At 39.5% G+C, this 17,931-nt stretch overlaps 1 protein-coding gene across 1 annotated transcript; it reads right to left on the bottom strand.

Annotated features, from left to right (window-relative positions):
* Positions 1–3,305: 3,305 nt before the first annotated feature.
* LOC146369512 (tetraspanin-8-like) lies at positions 3,306–9,843 on the bottom strand. The gene is made up of 10 exons (XM_084910878.1): positions 9,675–9,843; positions 9,302–9,370; positions 9,101–9,217; positions 7,239–7,313; positions 6,925–7,020; positions 6,400–6,510; positions 6,283–6,318; positions 6,108–6,191; positions 5,618–5,745; positions 3,306–3,612 (listed from the first exon to the last, which is right to left on the bottom strand). The coding sequence occupies exons 1-9, from the start codon at positions 9,732–9,734 to the stop codon at positions 5,623–5,625; spliced, it is 771 nt and encodes a 256-aa protein (XP_084767004.1). The 5' UTR covers positions 9,735–9,843; the 3' UTR covers positions 3,306–3,612; positions 5,618–5,622.
* Between the last annotated feature and the right edge of the window lie 8,088 nt (positions 9,844–17,931).

Raw genomic sequence — 17,931 nt, 5'->3', positions numbered from 1 at the left:
CTGTGTCTTCGTCTTCTTTCTTATTGTTATTTATTTCTTCTATTTTCTCCCATTTTCTTTTTCATTTGTGTCTTTTTTTCTGCCTGGCAGCACTGACATTGCTATATTCCACATGTACTGTGAATAATAGTAAAATAATAAAAATAGAAATCAATAAATTGGTAAAAACAAAACAACAAAAAAAGACAAACAAAAGGAGCCGATAAAGAGTTTTTATAGCGTTTGATGGAAAAGCAAATGTTTGCCAAGACCCCAGGTGCAGGCTGTGTAAAGTAGTGATGTGTCTTTGAAGTGAACGATGCGAGCTGGCTCCGTGGGTTTTTTCCTTTCTCTCACCCTCTCTCTCTCACACAGTGTTGCCAACTCCTCAGTAAGGAAAATCGCTATTGGTTGTCCTAAAAGTCGCTAGAAGTCGCTAAATGACGTCATCGCCTAATTTGCATAATTGGTCATGCTAATCTAATTGTAACCTATGTTGTTGGAGAGAGAAATAACATCGTGGAAGAGACATAAAGTGAGTAAAAAACGTCCTAAATGCATTTAGAGTTTATTTAGAACTACAAATTAAATTTCTTTTAGCAATTATTGTTTTTTTTAATGTCACAATTCCAACCCTGCTCCTTTACCCGGGCTTGGACCGGCAAAAGTGACCCGAAATAGGCACTCTGGTGGAGTTACTTTGTGTGTGTGTTTATAAGTAGTTTTAAACCTTGTGATCCACAAAACAGCATAAGAGTAAAAGAGTAAAAGAAGAACTGACTGCGTTACAGCACCCGCTGCTTGTTGAGAGTAAAAGCGATACGCGCTTTCACGTCTTTTTTTAGCGACTTTTTTTAGAAAAAAAGTCGCTAAGGGGTCTGAAAACTCGCTAAATATAGCGACAAAGTCGCTAAGTTGGCAACACTGCTCTCACACTTTTTTTCCGCTTCACTCTGCACACGAGCCTTGTGCTTTTCGCTGGGCAGAGGGGGGAGGGGCGGTAGCACAGGAACAGAGCGGGAGGGAGAGAGAGAGAGAGAAAGAGAGCCAGGGACAACAACGTCACATTAGACAGGTATAGTAATCATCCACAACTATTTTCAGTTGTGGATGATAAAGGATTCATTAAGTTTATTCATGCAGGTCCATACGACAGAGAATATGCATCTTCTTTTTGTTTTCATATTTTAATTTATATTTAATTGTGTTGTGGTTTGCAATGTTTTGTGTTGTTTCACTTTAAATTTGTAAAAGGAAAAAGCTGAAAATTTAAATAGTTAAAAGTTGAAATGTGAATAGTTGATTTTTGTATTATATGATTTATTTATTACATTTTATGTGGAGTGAATGAGTAAAAGTATATTTACGGTGGCCGCTATAGCCAAAGCATGTACAACTCCAAAACACGTAAAAACTCCAAAACACGTAAAAACTCCATAGCACATACAAACTCCAAAGCAAACTCCAACAGAAGTGCTCCAGGATGCTAGGGGCAGTGTTGAGCTTTTGTTACTTAATGGCTGCACAAGCCAGGAAGTACCAACGACCGGATTTGGTGTGTGGTAGTAACAGGTAAATGAAAACTTTCCCGAATTATTTGAATATATATGAATGCTTATGTATAAATACACAAACAATACACATATGCTTTCAGTTGTCTAATTTAAGTGATCTAGGTAGCTCTTTTGCTACCTGATTAGCAGTTTTGGAAGTTCAGTTAATGCTAGAAATGTGTTTTGGAGTTTGGACGTGCTTTGGAATTTGTACATGCTTTGGAGATTGTACGTGCTTTGTCTCTAGGGGCCACCGTATATATTTATATATAAACATATATAAGCAAAACCAAGTTTTTTTACATTAGTAATTCCTTTTGTGCATAATTTTCTGTTGTTGTTAATAATAAATTAATTAAAGCAACAAAATAACCTGAAGAGCCGGTTGGGAGCCGAAAGAGCCGGCTCTTTTTAGTGAGCCGAGCCAAAAGAGCTGGTTCTCTAAAAAGAGCCGGAGATCCCATCGCTAGTGTAAAGACGCCTCTGAGACAATCCAGCACATAACAGCAGGGTGCAAGATGCCAGCAGACAGGGCATACATGGAACGCCATAACCAAAGTCCCAAGGTCAAAATTGGAGATGCCCCCTACAGTGGTTGAGAATGACCGACCTAAGATCCTGTGGGACTTCCAGATACAGACAGACAAATCAATCGGACATAGTACTGGTGGACAAGCGGAGGAAGATAGTGGTATTGATAGACGTAGCTATACTGACTGACAGCAACATCAGGAAGAAGGAAGATAAGAAGCTTGATAAGTACCGAGGGATCAAGAAGATGTGTAGGGTAAAGGCAACAGTGGTCCCCATGGTATTCAGAGCACTCAAACCCTTAAGCGCCTATGATCAGGGCCACTTTCCTCTCCTTGTGGGCTCCATAATCTCCCACTATGGTGATCATCATAGTGACGGCGTAGAAGATGAAGAGTTTGATGGTGCAGCCCTCCAGCAGCAGACTGATGAAGGAAGTGTCATGAAGAGTTTACTTGGCTTTGTCAAAGAGCATGTTTGTCTTTTAGATACATCACTTTAGCATTTTTTACATTTATTTAAACTAAGGAATACCTGCAGCTCTAAAGAACCGACTCCAAAGCTTAATACTGAGCTCAAGTATGAGAGATCATGATTGTTATTGGCCTTATAAAAGTTTCTTGATTATGGTGGAAATGAGCTTGAGGCAGCTGTTGATCTGAACCATGTTTGCAGCTGGAAAATATAGTAAAAATAACAGCACTGCTCCCAGAGTGCAGAGGAGTTTTATTTCTCTGGGGAGAAGGATTTCCAGTAAACCAAAGAGAGGGGCACGTGTTTGTTGGATTTGAAAACTTCTGTGAATGTAGGGCCAGTCTGAACATGACCTTCTACGATCAAATCCAGATGTGGAAGGAGAGTGAATTTACTGGAACACTGTAAGCACATTTTATTTTTTAAAACAACACATTTACACATATAATTAAGCACAGTGATGTAGGTTATGTCATTTTTATGCTACTTATTTTCATGGAAAATGTCTGGTGTTCACATTAATTACATCTTCCATATCAATAGTACTGGTAATGGGTTTTGACTGTCTGTACAATTATGCATACAACCTGCTGCAGTTGTTTTTCGTTTGATTTGTGTTGGAAAAAGTTCCTTTACAGCAGTGAAACAGAAAAAAATTTCAGACCGACACGGTTTCTTTTTTCACCTTTTAAGCCTGTAACATGGTTAGATTTACAGTTTTAATCAGAAGAAAACACGACACATAGAGACGTCAAACATGCAAAGGTATACAAAAATATTTCCCTTTATAAACATTTTTACAAGCAGCTGCGTCAACACAGCACTCAGGTTTCAAACTGCAAGCTTGGAAGATTCTGTCCTACTAACAAACTTCACATGAGATCGCAAAGGAATGTGACTTTTCTTTTAAGTACATTTAATATTACCATGACAAATCGAATCAGTAACATTAACACTGCCTTCCACAAACACAGCAGGTTACACGAGTCCAGCTGTGAGTGGTCTCAGGGATCTCAAGATGGCTGATAGCTGGTGGAAGCTGCCAGCTCTGTTCAGAGATGGAATGCAGGAAATTCTGTGAAAGAGATTTTAATTTAGAGATTAAAGACTGTTTTTACAGTAATGGTAAGGTGAAGACTTTAGAGCCAAAAGTAGGTGAATTTTCTTCAGCAAAGAGTGAAGAAGCTGGAAACTAAAAGGGTGAAATTGTACAAATTTCATTTTGAATTTAAAAACTTTTTTTCAACACAAACACAGAAAAGTCCACGTGAAAAGAATTATTTCTATGCATCAGAAAAGCAATTTTGGCAGATAAGAAATTAAGAAATAAAACTGCCATTTTGGGTGATATGAGGGGGCATTCTTGAGCTTTGAGACATTAAAACAAAAATATGGACTAGATCAATAGACTCCAATTTGTGCATGTAAATGGAGAGTCCTCTTCATACACTGAGGTTAATTATGGAGTTCCACAGGGTTCAGTGCTAGGACCAATTCTGTTTACATTATACATGCTTCCCTTAGGCAGCATCATTAGAAGACATAGCATACATTTTCACTGCTATGCAGATGACACCCAGCTCTATCTGTCCATGAAGCCAGATAACACACACCAATTAGTTAAACTGCAGGAATGTCTTAAAGACATAAAGACCTGGATGGCCGCTAACTTTCTGCTTCTTAATTCAGATAAAACTGAGGTTATTGTACTCGGCCCTGAAAATCTTAGAAATATGGTATCTAACCAGATTCATACTCTGGATGGCATTACCTTGGCCTCCAGTAACGCTGTGAGGAACCTTGGAGTCATTTTTGACCAGGACATGTCCTTCAACGCACATATTAAACAAATATGTAAGACTGCTTTCTTCCATTTGCGCAACATCTCTAAAATTAGAAATATCCTGTCTCAGAGTGACGCTGAAAAACTAGTTCATGCATTTATTACTTCCAGGCTGGACTACTGTAATTCATTATTATCAGGATGTCCAAAAAACTCACTGAAAAGCCTTCAGCTAATCCAAAATGCTGCAGCAAGAGTACTGACAGGGACTAGAAGGAGAGAGCATATTTCTCCTGTTTTGGCTTCCCTTCATTGGCTTCCTGTTAAGTCCAGAATTGAATTCAAAATCCTGCTCCTCACATACAAGGTCTTAAATAATCAGGCCCCATCTTATCTTAATGACCTTGTAGTACCATATCACCCTATTAGAGCACTTCGCTCTCGCTCTGCAGGCCTACTTGTTGTTCCTAGAGTATTTAAAAGTAGAATGGGAGGCAGAGCCTTCAGTTTTCAGGCCCCTCTTCTGTGGAACCAGCTTCCAGTTTGGATTCGGGAGACAGAAACTATCTCTACTTTTAAGATTAGGCTTAAAACTTTCCTTTTTGCTAAAGCATATCGGTAGGGCTGGACCAGGTGACCCTGAATCCTCCCTTAGTTATGCTGCAATAGACATAGGCTGCCGGGGGATTCCCATGATGCATTGAGTATTTCCTTTTCAGTCACCTTTCTCACTCACTATGTATTAATAGACCTCTCTGCATTGAATCATATCTGTTATTAACCTCTGTCTCTCTTCCGCAGCATGTCTTTTATCCTGTCTTCCTTCTCTCACCCCAACCGGTCGCAGCAGATGGCCGCCCCTCCCTGAGCCTGGTTCTGCCGGAGGTTTCTTCCTGTTAAAAGGGAGTTTTTCCTTCCCACTGTCGCCAAAGTGCTTGCTCATAGGGGGTCATATGATTGTTGGGTTTTTCTCTGTATCTATGAAGCGCCTTGAGGCGACTTTTGTTGTGATTTGGCGCTATATAAATAAAATTGAATTGAATTGAATTGAATCAAGACCATTTTTACAGGTATTTACAAGTCAGGCATTACTTTGATGAAAACATTAAAATTATAATAGAAAACAGTGAATTGGGCTTTGTGGGCTTTGTGGAGCACTGTTGTTATCAAAAAATGAAAAACAAAACAAAACAGAAAAGCAGTGAAATTTTTCATGCTGCTTGAAAAATATTTCACTTTGAAATTCAAGAAGAAAAAAAACAGGACTCTATGAAAGAAAAAAAACAATGCATCGTACTTTGGCTAGTATGCCGGTGTGTTGTGCAGCTCCTCGTATTTTGGTGGCATCATGGAGACCACGATGGTGGGTCTGTTTGGGTAATACAGCTGGTGGATCATGATGGAGGACAGAATCATGCCAAGCAGCTGTCGGGGAACACAGGAAGCTGAGTTAAACATCTGCAGGTTGTGAAATGTTGATTCTGATTCTGTATTCATAATGAACTAATATTATAATGAACTTAGACTCAAACTGCTATGTATTTACTTACAAGATGATTTTTCACAAATTTAGATTTTAGTACTAGTTTACTTTTTGTTCCACTACAGATGCTGTAATTCTTCAACATTTGATGGAGAAGATGGAGAATTCAAACTTTGTAGAAAAAATATATTACATGTATACTATGACTTTCTCATTGTCACATAAATAATAGCAGGGACCAAATGCAGAGAATGCAGATGTGACATTTATGCTACCGAATCCTTGAATAATTGATATTACTCACAGCTAGAACAGCCAGAGTGAAGCTGACCACAAGCATGATGTTGTAATGAAACTGGATGTGGTCCGTGATGGTGGGAAAGCAGGTCTGAAAATAGAAGGAAAAATAAAAACTGTCAGGTTCTGATATAAACTGAGAGATGATTTAAGCTTTTTCAAAATGGTGCTGGGTCGCTCACCTTAGTGTAGACGGACTTTCTCTGCAGCATGAAAGTCTGGAAAATTTACAGAAATAAAGACGTTACAAACTGTGACACACCGTGACCAGTGAAGCAAGTGGGTGCATCAATACTCACGTTGTTTTCGACAGTCTGACACTTGCCCTCCTTCTCCTCCTCCTGGCTGCACACACAGGAGTCGGGGATGTTCTCCCAGTCTGTGTAGCTGAACAGACCACAGCAGTGAAACTACAAACAGCAGCAGGAGAAGAAAGAAAGAGGAGGGTTATTCATCTTCAGGAGGATCATCAGCTGGAAATAAACGTTAAAAAGTGTGTGAGGGTTTCTTTTTCCCCCTTTTGAAAATTTTTTTTAGAAAAAAAGTGATCAAATTACTTGTGGACAGTTTGCCTGATCTTATTGTGAAAGCTCACTTGCTGCCAATTATCAAGTGTATATAAATAATGGCACAGTGTATTATGTCATGTTTCAAAGCTCATCTGATGTTATTTTACATCATCACCAGTTTGCAAGTGCTAAATCTTTTATGTCCTGATTGAGGGGGTTTTTTCCCATGAATGTAACTTGTATGTAGCAACAACAAAAGAAAAACTCATTTTAAAAAGATTAAGAGGTTGCAGCGAGCGAGTTAGAATAGCTCACCTTCTCCTGAATGCCCTCAGCCATGTTCCTCACATCCTCTGAAGATTTGTCCAGAGGCACAAACCTCCTGAAAGTCTGCTCCACGATGCCTTTGAGCTGCAAAAAACAAATATTTTTATAGCATGTATTACATTTATATTTTAAAAATTAAAGCATTTTAATGGTTATGAAAGATAATATGGGTAAGGTAAAGTAATGAAAAAGTAACTGTATTTATATGTGTTGATTATTTTAAAAAAGCATGATTTAAAAAGTTTTTCCAGTTAAATCAAATAAATCTCTTCACATGACTTCGTCCAGCATCCTGCCTTTACCTGAGGATGAATGATGGCAGCAGGGATTCCAATTATGAGCATCAGCAAGCATCCAATGACCATAAACACCAGGAACTGCAGAGGAAAATTCATTCATTTTTTTAAACACTTGCATTATCAAAGCATGACTATTACATTTATCACAGATGGTCTTCATGAAGAAATACAAACAGCCCATAATGGAATGAGAAGAGGAAGCAAAACTAAACACAGCAAACAAGATGGGAGACCATCAAAATAAAACCGTTCTCTGCTGCCTGTTGGAGCGGGGAGGCTAGGAGGAGGAGTTGGCCGTCCGATTGGGGTCTGGAATGTGGGGCCTCCCTGCTGCTGCGGAGTCGGGGCGGTCTGCTTCTCTCCACCCGTAGAAAAAGGAAAACAATACCTGGGTCTGGGTGCAGTTTCCCCCTCCAGGGGCAAGGGTACCTAGACCTGGGGCCTAGAGTACGCTTGGGGAGTGTGATTGTGTGTACAGTGTCTCTTTGTGTCTGTCTCCACGTTGGGTGAGTGTTGAGTAATTGCATATGAGAGCATGAGAATGGATGTCTGTATCTGTGTGTGCCTGTTTGTCTGTGTCTATATGTCAGGTTGGGTATCAGACGCCACCTCTCTAGGGACATCTCAGGCCCTCTAAGGTATGGAGGCCTATCTCCCCCACCACTTCCCCTGCCAGTGGCAGACGCCCTCAGACATCGGTGCATTGGTGGTTCTTTGTGTCCGGGCATGGGCGTCCAGGTACACACCGGCTCACTCCTTGTCGGGGCCTGGAGCCTGGGGCTTGCTCGGGCCACTTCGGGGGTGGGGTGCCCTCAGCCTCTCGGCCTGGGGCCCGGTCACTCTGGCACAGCTGGCTGCCGGCGAAGCTCACGGGCACGTCACTGCAACCCCCCCCCCTGGCTTCTGTTCCACGGCTGCTGAGTGACCCCTCATCTGGGACGCTCCTCAGCTCTTTCTGGGATAGTGGCGCGGCTGCCCCTCTGTTGGTCTTCCTTGGTCTCTTGTGTTCTGAGGGCCTCTGGATGTCTGGAGTCTTGATCTCCTCCATACCTGCTTCATGCCCTGGAGGACGGGGCTGTGGCTCCCCACACCCTCTAGCAGATCATTACATGAAGGAACCTTCATGTAACCTTTTAAATACAAGCGCGCTCATGCTCACAGGTGTACACACGGGTGCTCACACACACAAACTACACCCTTTTTGGCTCCTACCTCAAAGCACACTGTGCGCTGTGGATCTGCACAATAATGTTTAATATTTAGTATTTACTGTTATATTCCCATAGATCATCGTGATGCTGTTTATTATATTGCTCTTTTTTTTCCTTCTGCTTGTTTTCTCTTTTTTCTTTCTCAACAGGTGATTGATATATGTATTCTTTGTCTGCTTATTTTGTTGGTTTTTGTTTTTTGCCCTTTATCCCCGTCCCTCTTCCCCGCTGTTTTTCTTTCCCTCTTTCTTTCTCCCCTTTCTTTTCCCTAGTCAAGTCTGTCCCATATTTAACAAGTGAAAATAAAATAAAATAAACAATAAAAGGCGAATCAAATAGACCATTACGGCAAGGCTGGGATGGTCCATTTGGTAAAGTAAATCCGTTGGGCATCTTTCTCCGCCTTTAGACAATAATTCTGATGGCAAAAGAGCCAAACGGGACGGGCAAAAAAAAAACGTAGCAAACACTGAGCCACTAGGAATATAGAACATAAAAAGACGACTTTGGACTTCAAACACAAAACTCCTCTTAACCTACAGTGAACATAAGGACCTGTAAAATCAGAGCACCATACTGTAATGCAAAGATAATAAAAATGAGAAAAATCCAAAACATACCCAAAACTTAAAACCAATGACAGTCTGAACTCACCATGATCAGGGCCACTTTGCTCTCCTTGTGGGCTCCGTAGGCTCCCAGAAAGGCGATCATCATGGCGATGCAGCCCACCACGTAGAGGATGAAGAGTTGGGTGGAGCGACCCTCCAGCTGTGGACAAAAGTGTCACGAAAGGTTAGTGGGCTTTGTCTGTTTGTTCCCACGTGTTACATTTATGTTTGAATGTGTCCTCACGTTGTATCCTCGAATGTCCATGAAGAACTGATACCACAGAGCGAGGGCGATGGCCACTCCACCAGCAACCTGAACAAACAGAAACAGTCTGGTTAGAGCTGCTGCATCCTTTAAACACAACCAGGATATGAAATGACTGCAGAGCCACACACGTGGACGAGCACAACAACAAACTCTGAAAGTAAAAACAAACACATTGAGTTGATGTCGGTTTATTTTACTCTTCTAAGCTTCGGTTTCATTTAATTGTAAAAAAGGAGGCAAATGTGGTTGTTTTTGACTGCTGCGTCTGCCTGCTGACTGGTTGAAGTTTTTAAGGAGATTCTGGATTAAAGTCTGCGATTATCATTTCCTAAATAATCTCTTTACTCACCATGAAGAATATGTTGAAGACAGTGAAGATGTGTTTGAGGCAGATGTTGATCTGAGCCATGTTTGCAGCTGGAAAATGCAGTCAAAATAACAGTACTGTTCCCAAAGTCCAGATGAGCTCCGACTGCAGCGAAGTGAAGTGAAGTGAGAGGAGAGCAGCTGAGTGAGCTGCTTTTAAGGGTTTCAGGGCTCTGCTGGGCTGGGCGGGAGTTCCGGTAAGTTAGAGGTGGAAACTTCTGTGGAATGCTTGTTTAACAAGGGGAAGTTCAAAGCAGGGTCTCCCTCCTTCCAGTAAATCCAGCGGAAATAGATGTTGCTGTGAGCAGGGACGGAAGCTGTTCTCAGACTGGCTAGAGTGGAGGAGAGGGCGGTGTTATGCCCCGTTTAAAATAATCCAGATGTGGAGACATGACTCATTTTACTTTTATGAGAATCTGTCATCAGCAGGAGGAGAGATAACTTACCGAAAGTCAGTTTATTCCTCTACAGCTCAAAGTAGTTTTTACTGCATCTGCACACAATGTACTCAGAGTTTTCTTTTAATAAATGAGATATGTTTATAAGGGTACTGCACTTATGCACAAAGATTTGTATATAACTTTTTATGTTGTATCATATCAGCAGTGGTTTCAAATGTAAAGCAGTATGAGTACTGCACTCAAATACAGATTACATCGTCTTTAACTTCCCTCCTTATTACTTTTATAGTTGCATCTTATTAAATAATACTTTTTGTTTTATGAAGTAGGTTTTGTAGTTTTTTTGTGTCTTTGTAGTTTTTTGTGCATATCACACTTGATTTTTTTTTTTTTTATTGATTCCTAATCAATTGTGGAATAATTCGACCCACAAAGACTTTGAGCGTCCACAGAGCACTTTTAATCCTCCGAGTGTGAACGAGCTGTCAGACAGAGCAAAGCAATGCAAACACTACCCTGAGTCCCACGTCACTGTTTTGGAATCTGCAGCTGTGAAAAAAACAGAAACTTGTGAGATGAAAAAATTATCACTGAATGTAAAATTTGGAATTGATGCCTACAACATGTTGCAGCGGTTGATTTGATTTGTGTTGGATTTTGTAGTTTGTGCCGTCTTGCAGTTGTTTTTAAATCCTTTCTGTCTTCTCATTTTTTTTCTAAAGTTGTAAAGTTTCATGTTACCCTTTTGCGACCCTTTCCTGTTCAGCAGTCAGCACTGGAGCAGGCCGAAATGACCAAAAATATTTATCACGATATACATTTGAAAATTTGCGATAACGATATAACTGACGATATAATTGACACTAGACAAAATACTTTACAACTCCACAACTTTATTCGTGCAAAAAAAAAAATCAACGTATTTTCACTTAAACAAGCAGCTTTTTTTATGTGCATTAAAGTTATATAAAAAATGTAAAAGTGCAAGTGCAAAATCCTTGCTGACAGTTTAACCAAAAGGAATTTCCAGTGGAAATTGGCCGACATATCCTCAGCATAACCATGTATAATATCCACAAAACTTAAAAAGAGGTTATACACACACAATACAGTAATATTATGTTGAAGCACAGTACGTATCACTCCGCGAGGCTCCTGCCTATGATAGCAGTAATGCTCCGACAATCCATCAAGCGGTGCGGATTCGTAGCTTAGCAAAGTCGTACTAAAACATTTGACAAATTTTCCAGCGCCGTGTACGACATAAAATCGTTTCGAGGTCAGTAAACACAACCAGAATTCATACATAAGGCACACAGGATTATAAGGGGCACTGTCGATTTTCAGAAAAATTTTTAGTGTGCTGTATTTTCCAAAAAACACGGTAATAACGACGGCCCGCTAGCATGCTCTACCAAAAATAGTGCTTTGTTGTGTATCTGACGGACGAAAGCTAAACTAGTTCCACACCACTGAAGTTGCAGCATTTTTACAAACCAATTCTGGTTCATCCGTTTCATTCAACGATCCACTTTCGCTCTTCTCATTCTCCGCCATGCTTTTTCCGCCATGTGCGTATGAAAACAAAGGTACGCATGTGCGTTTCACCCATATTCTATCGCGATATTTCATTTTCTTATCGTTGCCCGACATTATACCAGTATTACCGTGAACTGTATGATATGGCCCAGCCCTAGTCAGCACATTTAAAAACTGCAGTTGAGCCTAAAGTGCTGTTTTTCCTTTTCAGGACAAAGATATGTAGGAAGCTAAAGAGCAGTAGAGAAATGCCAGGAAAGAGAAATTGAGGGAAGGAGGGACGACTTTCCTTGGAAGTAGACATGTGGGAGGTACGAGATTAAGTTACTGTGACGCAGCTCAGAGGAACAACAATGAATGCTTTGTGGGGTTTAAAGGAGAAACGTTATTTGCAGGACAGGAAGAATTCATGAAACTGTTTAGTCGTCTTGTGTTAATCTTAAAATAATAATTACAAATATATTATTATTATAATATTCCACGATCAGCTGGAAGTGGTATTACTGCAAAGTGGGATCATTTAGTTTTAATTTGGGACAAATACATAAAGTCTCATGCTTTATACTGGATTGAACAAATATGATGAGTTGCACCAGAAAAACAAAATTAACAGTCTCACTTATAAATAATCCTGATGTTTTCAGATGTTACTCTAATTTAAACTTAAAATAATCCTGTTGACTATTTGCATGTTTGTTTAACTTTTGAGACCTGAGTAGTTTCTCTCACATCATCAAATTTTTTAAATAAGTATCTGCAATTTGCAATTTGACTTTTCTGTCCGTCCACCAATTTTAAGAAACCTTGTCCTTGCTGGTCAACTCGCCGTTCTCTTTCTCTCTCCCTCCCCTCTGTCATGTGTGTCTATCTGTTCTGGTTTTGGTGCAGAAGCAGGACTGTGTGAAGGCAAGGCAAGGCAAGTTTATTTAATAGCACAATTCAACAACAAGGTGATTCAAAGTGTGAGGTTTCCCATCTTCTGCCTTCACACGCCTGGATTAATCACGCACCTGTTCCTGATGCCCTCGTTGTGGCCTCTCCGTAAGGGAGCGGCAGCTCTTGAGTACTTGCTGGATCGTTGTCCTACTAAGTTAGTGTGACCCAAGTACAAGCCAAGCCTTGAGCTTGTGTTTCCACTTACCTGTGAGAGAGATACTTACAGTTGTACGTTCCTCTTCTGAAGTCTTGCAGTCATTTTCACATAATTTCAGTCTTCTCATTTTATTTCTAAAGTTGTGCCTTACCATTTTGTAACCCTTCTTGTACAGTAGTCCATACAGCATTTTAGAGTTGACCCTAAAGTGCCGTTTCTCCTTTTTAGAATGAAGAGATCTGGGAAGATGTGGAAGCTGAAAAGCTGCTGAGAAATAAACAGTATTCCATTTAAAACGATGCTCAGTTGGTGCTAAGGAGCCCAGTGTGCCAAGAATATATCCTGCACACAATTATCAGCAGCAGCGTGAACCACTGATAAAAGGCAGGATGGATCTTTTCATGTTGTTTATGTCAGATTTTTATTATTAGTCCTTTATTTATCCAGGTAAAAAATCTCATTGAGATTAAAAATCTCATTTCCAAGAGAGACCTGGCATCATGACAACAAAAGTCACATACCACATAGGTATATAACATTTAAAACAAATACAATACCCCATACCAACATGTGTAAAATATACAATATTCAGATTCTGACAACAACATCTGAATGTTCGCCTCTGCATCATGCTCAAACACTCCACACAGCATGCTCTGCAGACTGTGACAAAGCACAGCTGTTGCTGAATATAAAAGGCCCCTGTGGTTCACTTTTTATTGCCTGTAGTTTACAGTGTAATGACTAATACTATAATAATTAAGTAATTATTGACTATGACTAATTATAATAATGTAAGTTTAATCTGATCATCTGTGTAGACTCACAGGGTTATATTGAGTATATTGTGATTGAAAACATATATGTATGGAACTGAGTTAAAAGGCTTGTAAAGCAAGTCATGTGTGACCGACGTAATGAGAAATCACGTTGAAGTAAAATGTAGAGAAGAAGGACATGTAACCCTTGTGACTTAGCTCTAAATGAAGTATGCAAAAGGTTACTCAGGGGGAGAAACTACAGGGTGTGACTTAGTATGGGGTGATGTAGATATCATATTGTAGACATAAAGGAGCGGAGGAGAAAGAAGAAGATGATGAGAATGATTTAAAATGATTTAAAAACCCCTGCAGACCGAATAAGTTGTTCTTCCTCTTGATAAATTTCCACATTTTGAGGGTAAAGAGCCACAAATAGGTTAATGTAAGAAGTACTTTTATTCCTCACAAGTCCTAATTTTCTTCAGGAGTAGAGAAGAGTCACTTCCTTTCACACTTTTACATTTTCTTTTCTTAATTAGATTTTTCTTTTAAACATAATAAAAGGCTTCAATTAAAAAAAAACAAAAAAAACAAGAAACATTTTGGGTTTTTTTTGTTGTTGTTGGTGGTTTCTTTTTCTTTTTTTTCTTTTTTTCAAAGATAAATGACGAATTCCAAAGGATCAGCACTGTTAACTTGGAAACAACATTCATGGCAAAACTGGACCAGTATTCCACAACAATAATGTCACTGGCCTCTTCAAAAGGAGGTGCTGCAAAAATTAAGATTGAGCGCATCAGGAACATGCTGCAAGAGGTAAGAAAAAAGAAACTGAATATAACTGATAATCTTACACAACAAAAGTTATTATCTAATTCATTATCTTAGGAGATTGTTGCCTATCTTTTATTGAAGAGTGAATAAGTGAAAATTGGAGGTAGACAGTAAAAATTTGCTAAAATGCACATCACTCAAAACATGTTTTTTTGTTTTTGTTTTTTTTGTGTTGTCCAAGTCAAAATTATAGTGATGTACTTGTAACTTAATGAGTAACTGAGATTCAAGAGAAAAAATAAAACTTGCACCTCATAAGTGAAAGGCCATTAATGTAACTTTTGGTCACATTATTGCAAACTGAGGTTGGTAAATTTAAATAGGTACTTTCCATGTAAGGTAACTTGTTAACTTGAGAATACATTAATGTAAGTATTGGTCAAGTTGCAGATAACGTGAGGAGACTAACCTGAGTTAATAATTTGGAGTGTTACAAGTATCTTCATCAATTACACAATAAATGTTTATGAGGAAGACAATTTACACAAACACATTAAATGACATAATTGTAGCGTACTGGCTGTATTGCATTGAATACAAGTTTCCTGTAATTTCTGAGTAAAATTACAGTAAATCTGGATTAAACTTGGCCCAGAGGTACAGTAGGTGTTCCAGAGGAAGAATGTGTTGAAAGTTGGACATCAACTATCAAGAATGATTTTTAATGAATTTTTGAATATGCAACCAGACTGTCACGGTGGCTGTATTGGGCTGTCCCATTGCAATTTGTGTGCGCGCGTGCACGTGTGACTGTTCGCGCACGTGTGCGCGTGTCTAGGCTTTCGATCGGGATATAACGAAAAAAATGCGCTACCGCAAAGACTGGTGTAAAAGCGCAAGAAAATTAATGCGGCGGATAAGAAGCAGCAGGCTCGACCGCGGTTCACAAATGACGGCTCACTTGACCGCGGTGTGTTGAAGGTGTTTCTGGAGAACGTCATCCGTGATGCTGGCACCTACACTGAGCACACCAAGAGAAAGACCGTAACCGCCATGGATGTGGTATACGCTTAGAATAAGCAGGGCCGCACTCTGTACGGCTTTGGTGGTTTAATTTGCAGTACTGATCTATCTACGCAACACAAGGTTCTTTTCAGGACCACCCACCTCTTCGATCGAGTTGATTCTACCGTGTGTGTGTGTGTGTGTGTGTGTGTAATTGGCCAAATACAGTAAAAAAAATGTTCAAAACATAAAGCAGAATAATTCAGAATGTGTCATAAAAGTGAAGATGTTTTTCTTTATCTTCAAAAACGGACTCAGTACTGGTTTCCTTGGACTCCTTACACAAGTGCAGTATTCAAAGATGTCACTAGATGGTGCACAGCACTCAGGAGGAACCTCAAACTTGTCAGACAATGCTGAGATGAAAAGAGACTTTTTTGGCTCCAGTGTCTGATATTAAGGTGTTTTACAATGGAAATAAATATGGACGATTAGATTTTGTACTTTAGTATAAAACAATGTGTCAAAACCACATATTTCTACAAAAACTGTCAGGCCCATGATGATTTCCACACAATACATTTGGACTGCAGCTTCAGTCTCAGTCATTTTTATCTCCTGCTGGTCTGAAATAAGCAGAAAAGAAACATTTTATTTCCACAAACTATCAACTTCTCTGAAGACCGCTTCAGTTTTTGTGTAATAAAAATATTAAATTTGACAACAACACATAACTATAAGTGTTTTTCATTTCTGTCATTCTGAATATTTATGAAGTGACATTGATATTTCTGTAACTCAACATATGAAGGTTTCCTGATGCTGTTACTTCGCTCACCACCTGACATGATACTGTACCTTGATTCTCTTGTTTTAACCTCCTGATTTCCACTTTCCGTTCAGCCATCTGAGACTGCCATCTCTCTGAGCACAGCGTGGATGTCCTGTTGACAGGGTTGTTGGTTTGAAATCTGCTAGTGAAGAATTTCATTATCTGCCTCCATCTGATTTGTGGAAAAAGAACAGATCAGAAGCAACAGCAAGAAAAACATCATGATCTCGATTCTGTCAGTGAAAACTCAACAGTATCTGTGTCATCTGCAAACCTGACTGACTTTTACATTACACAGTAAAGAGGTGGGAATTACTTCTGTCTGAGAACACAAGTAATCCTCCTCAATTATTGACTATTGTAATCTTTATGATTATATGACAGATAGGAGACCGGTACTGATTGTCAACTGACATCAATCATTTGTAGCACAAAACTTAATGTCCCATGTAGAGATGGTGGCTGAGATTTGCCAGACACTTTAATGATGTGATGGGGACAGTTCAGGCTTATACAGTAGTGGTGTGTGATACTCCTGTAACAAAGCACCCACAAACACATGACTGGGTTGTGCTTGAACTATCTTTTATTGAAAAATAATGTTTTTCCCTCTGTGGTTTTTGGCACCCGCCTCGGACGCAGCCACTCCGACTCTCTCTCAGCTTCTGCTCCTTCTCACTGCGGAAACATAAGACAGGTCTCCCTCATTAAAACAGTCCTGTACACCTGTTCCCCCCCCCCCCCCGCCACCGTGCCGCCCTGAGAGCTCACTCTGTCACCCCTCCTCTGCAGCAGGCCAAAAGACCACGCCCCCGCCACAACTCCATATTTTGGTATCGATCCAATACCAAGTAAATACGGGCTTAATACAGATACTTTTCATTAAATAAGTTGGATGCGTCATTGAATTGCTAAATCCCAATTCATTTTCATATATAAGTCAAGTCAGTTATATAAGTCATTTTTGCATGTTGAATTTTGGTCCACTAAAGTGGTTGTTTTGTAAGGCTAGGCGACGTTGTGTTTTTTTAACGTGCAATGAATGTCTGGCGTTATCTTCCTCTCATTGTAGCAGAGGCTCTCAAACTGGTGTTCCCAATCCACAGATTGGGTATAAGCAAAAAACCTATGGTGGCACCTAAATACATGTGCATCATCCGGGGTTGAGTTAATTAGTGTTAGTGTTAATTAGTGCCTCAATCTTCCCAGAACAATAGGTGGGTGTGATATTTATACTTATGATGACCAGTAACTTGCGTCACCACCAGTGTTGGTCAAGTTACTTGAAAAAAGTAATCAGTAACTAATTACTGATTACTTACCCAAAAAAGTAATCCCGTTACTTTACTGATTACTTATTTTCAAAAGTAATTAATTACTTAGTTACTTAGTTACTTAGTTACTTTTTAAAAACACGATTTACAACCTGAATAGGTAATAAAGCGATAGATCTGTCAGGCTAATTCTACTTTTTCTGCATAATCCATCACAAAATGTAATCAAATGGAAAAGTCCCTTTTTAAAACTTGTTTTATTAGTTTTAATCTTTTAACTTTATGCATCAAGCAAAAATTTAATTATATGCAACATTCTCTGACTTGAATAAATTAGTTTAACATTTAAACCTATTTTCTGCACATTCCAGCACATAAAATATTTTTTTGTGTGTGTTTACACTCACTCTTTCAAATAGATGCAAGTAAAACACAGCAGAAAATAAATAAAGTCACAGACTAGCGGTCCTGTTGCTCTATTTTCACCTGTAAAACAGGAGCAGGGTAGGCGGAGGTTTACCCTGGTGCAGGTGTGCCGCAGCGGTCAGTGGAAGAATCCGC

This window comes from Perissodus microlepis, chromosome 17, assembly GCF_051167445.1.
Source record: "Perissodus microlepis isolate ML-2025 ecotype Zambia chromosome 17, ASM5116744v1, whole genome shotgun sequence".
Classification (NCBI taxonomy): domain Eukaryota; kingdom Metazoa; phylum Chordata; class Actinopteri; order Cichliformes; family Cichlidae; genus Perissodus; species Perissodus microlepis.
This window is presented reverse-complemented; position numbering and strand designations above follow the sequence as displayed.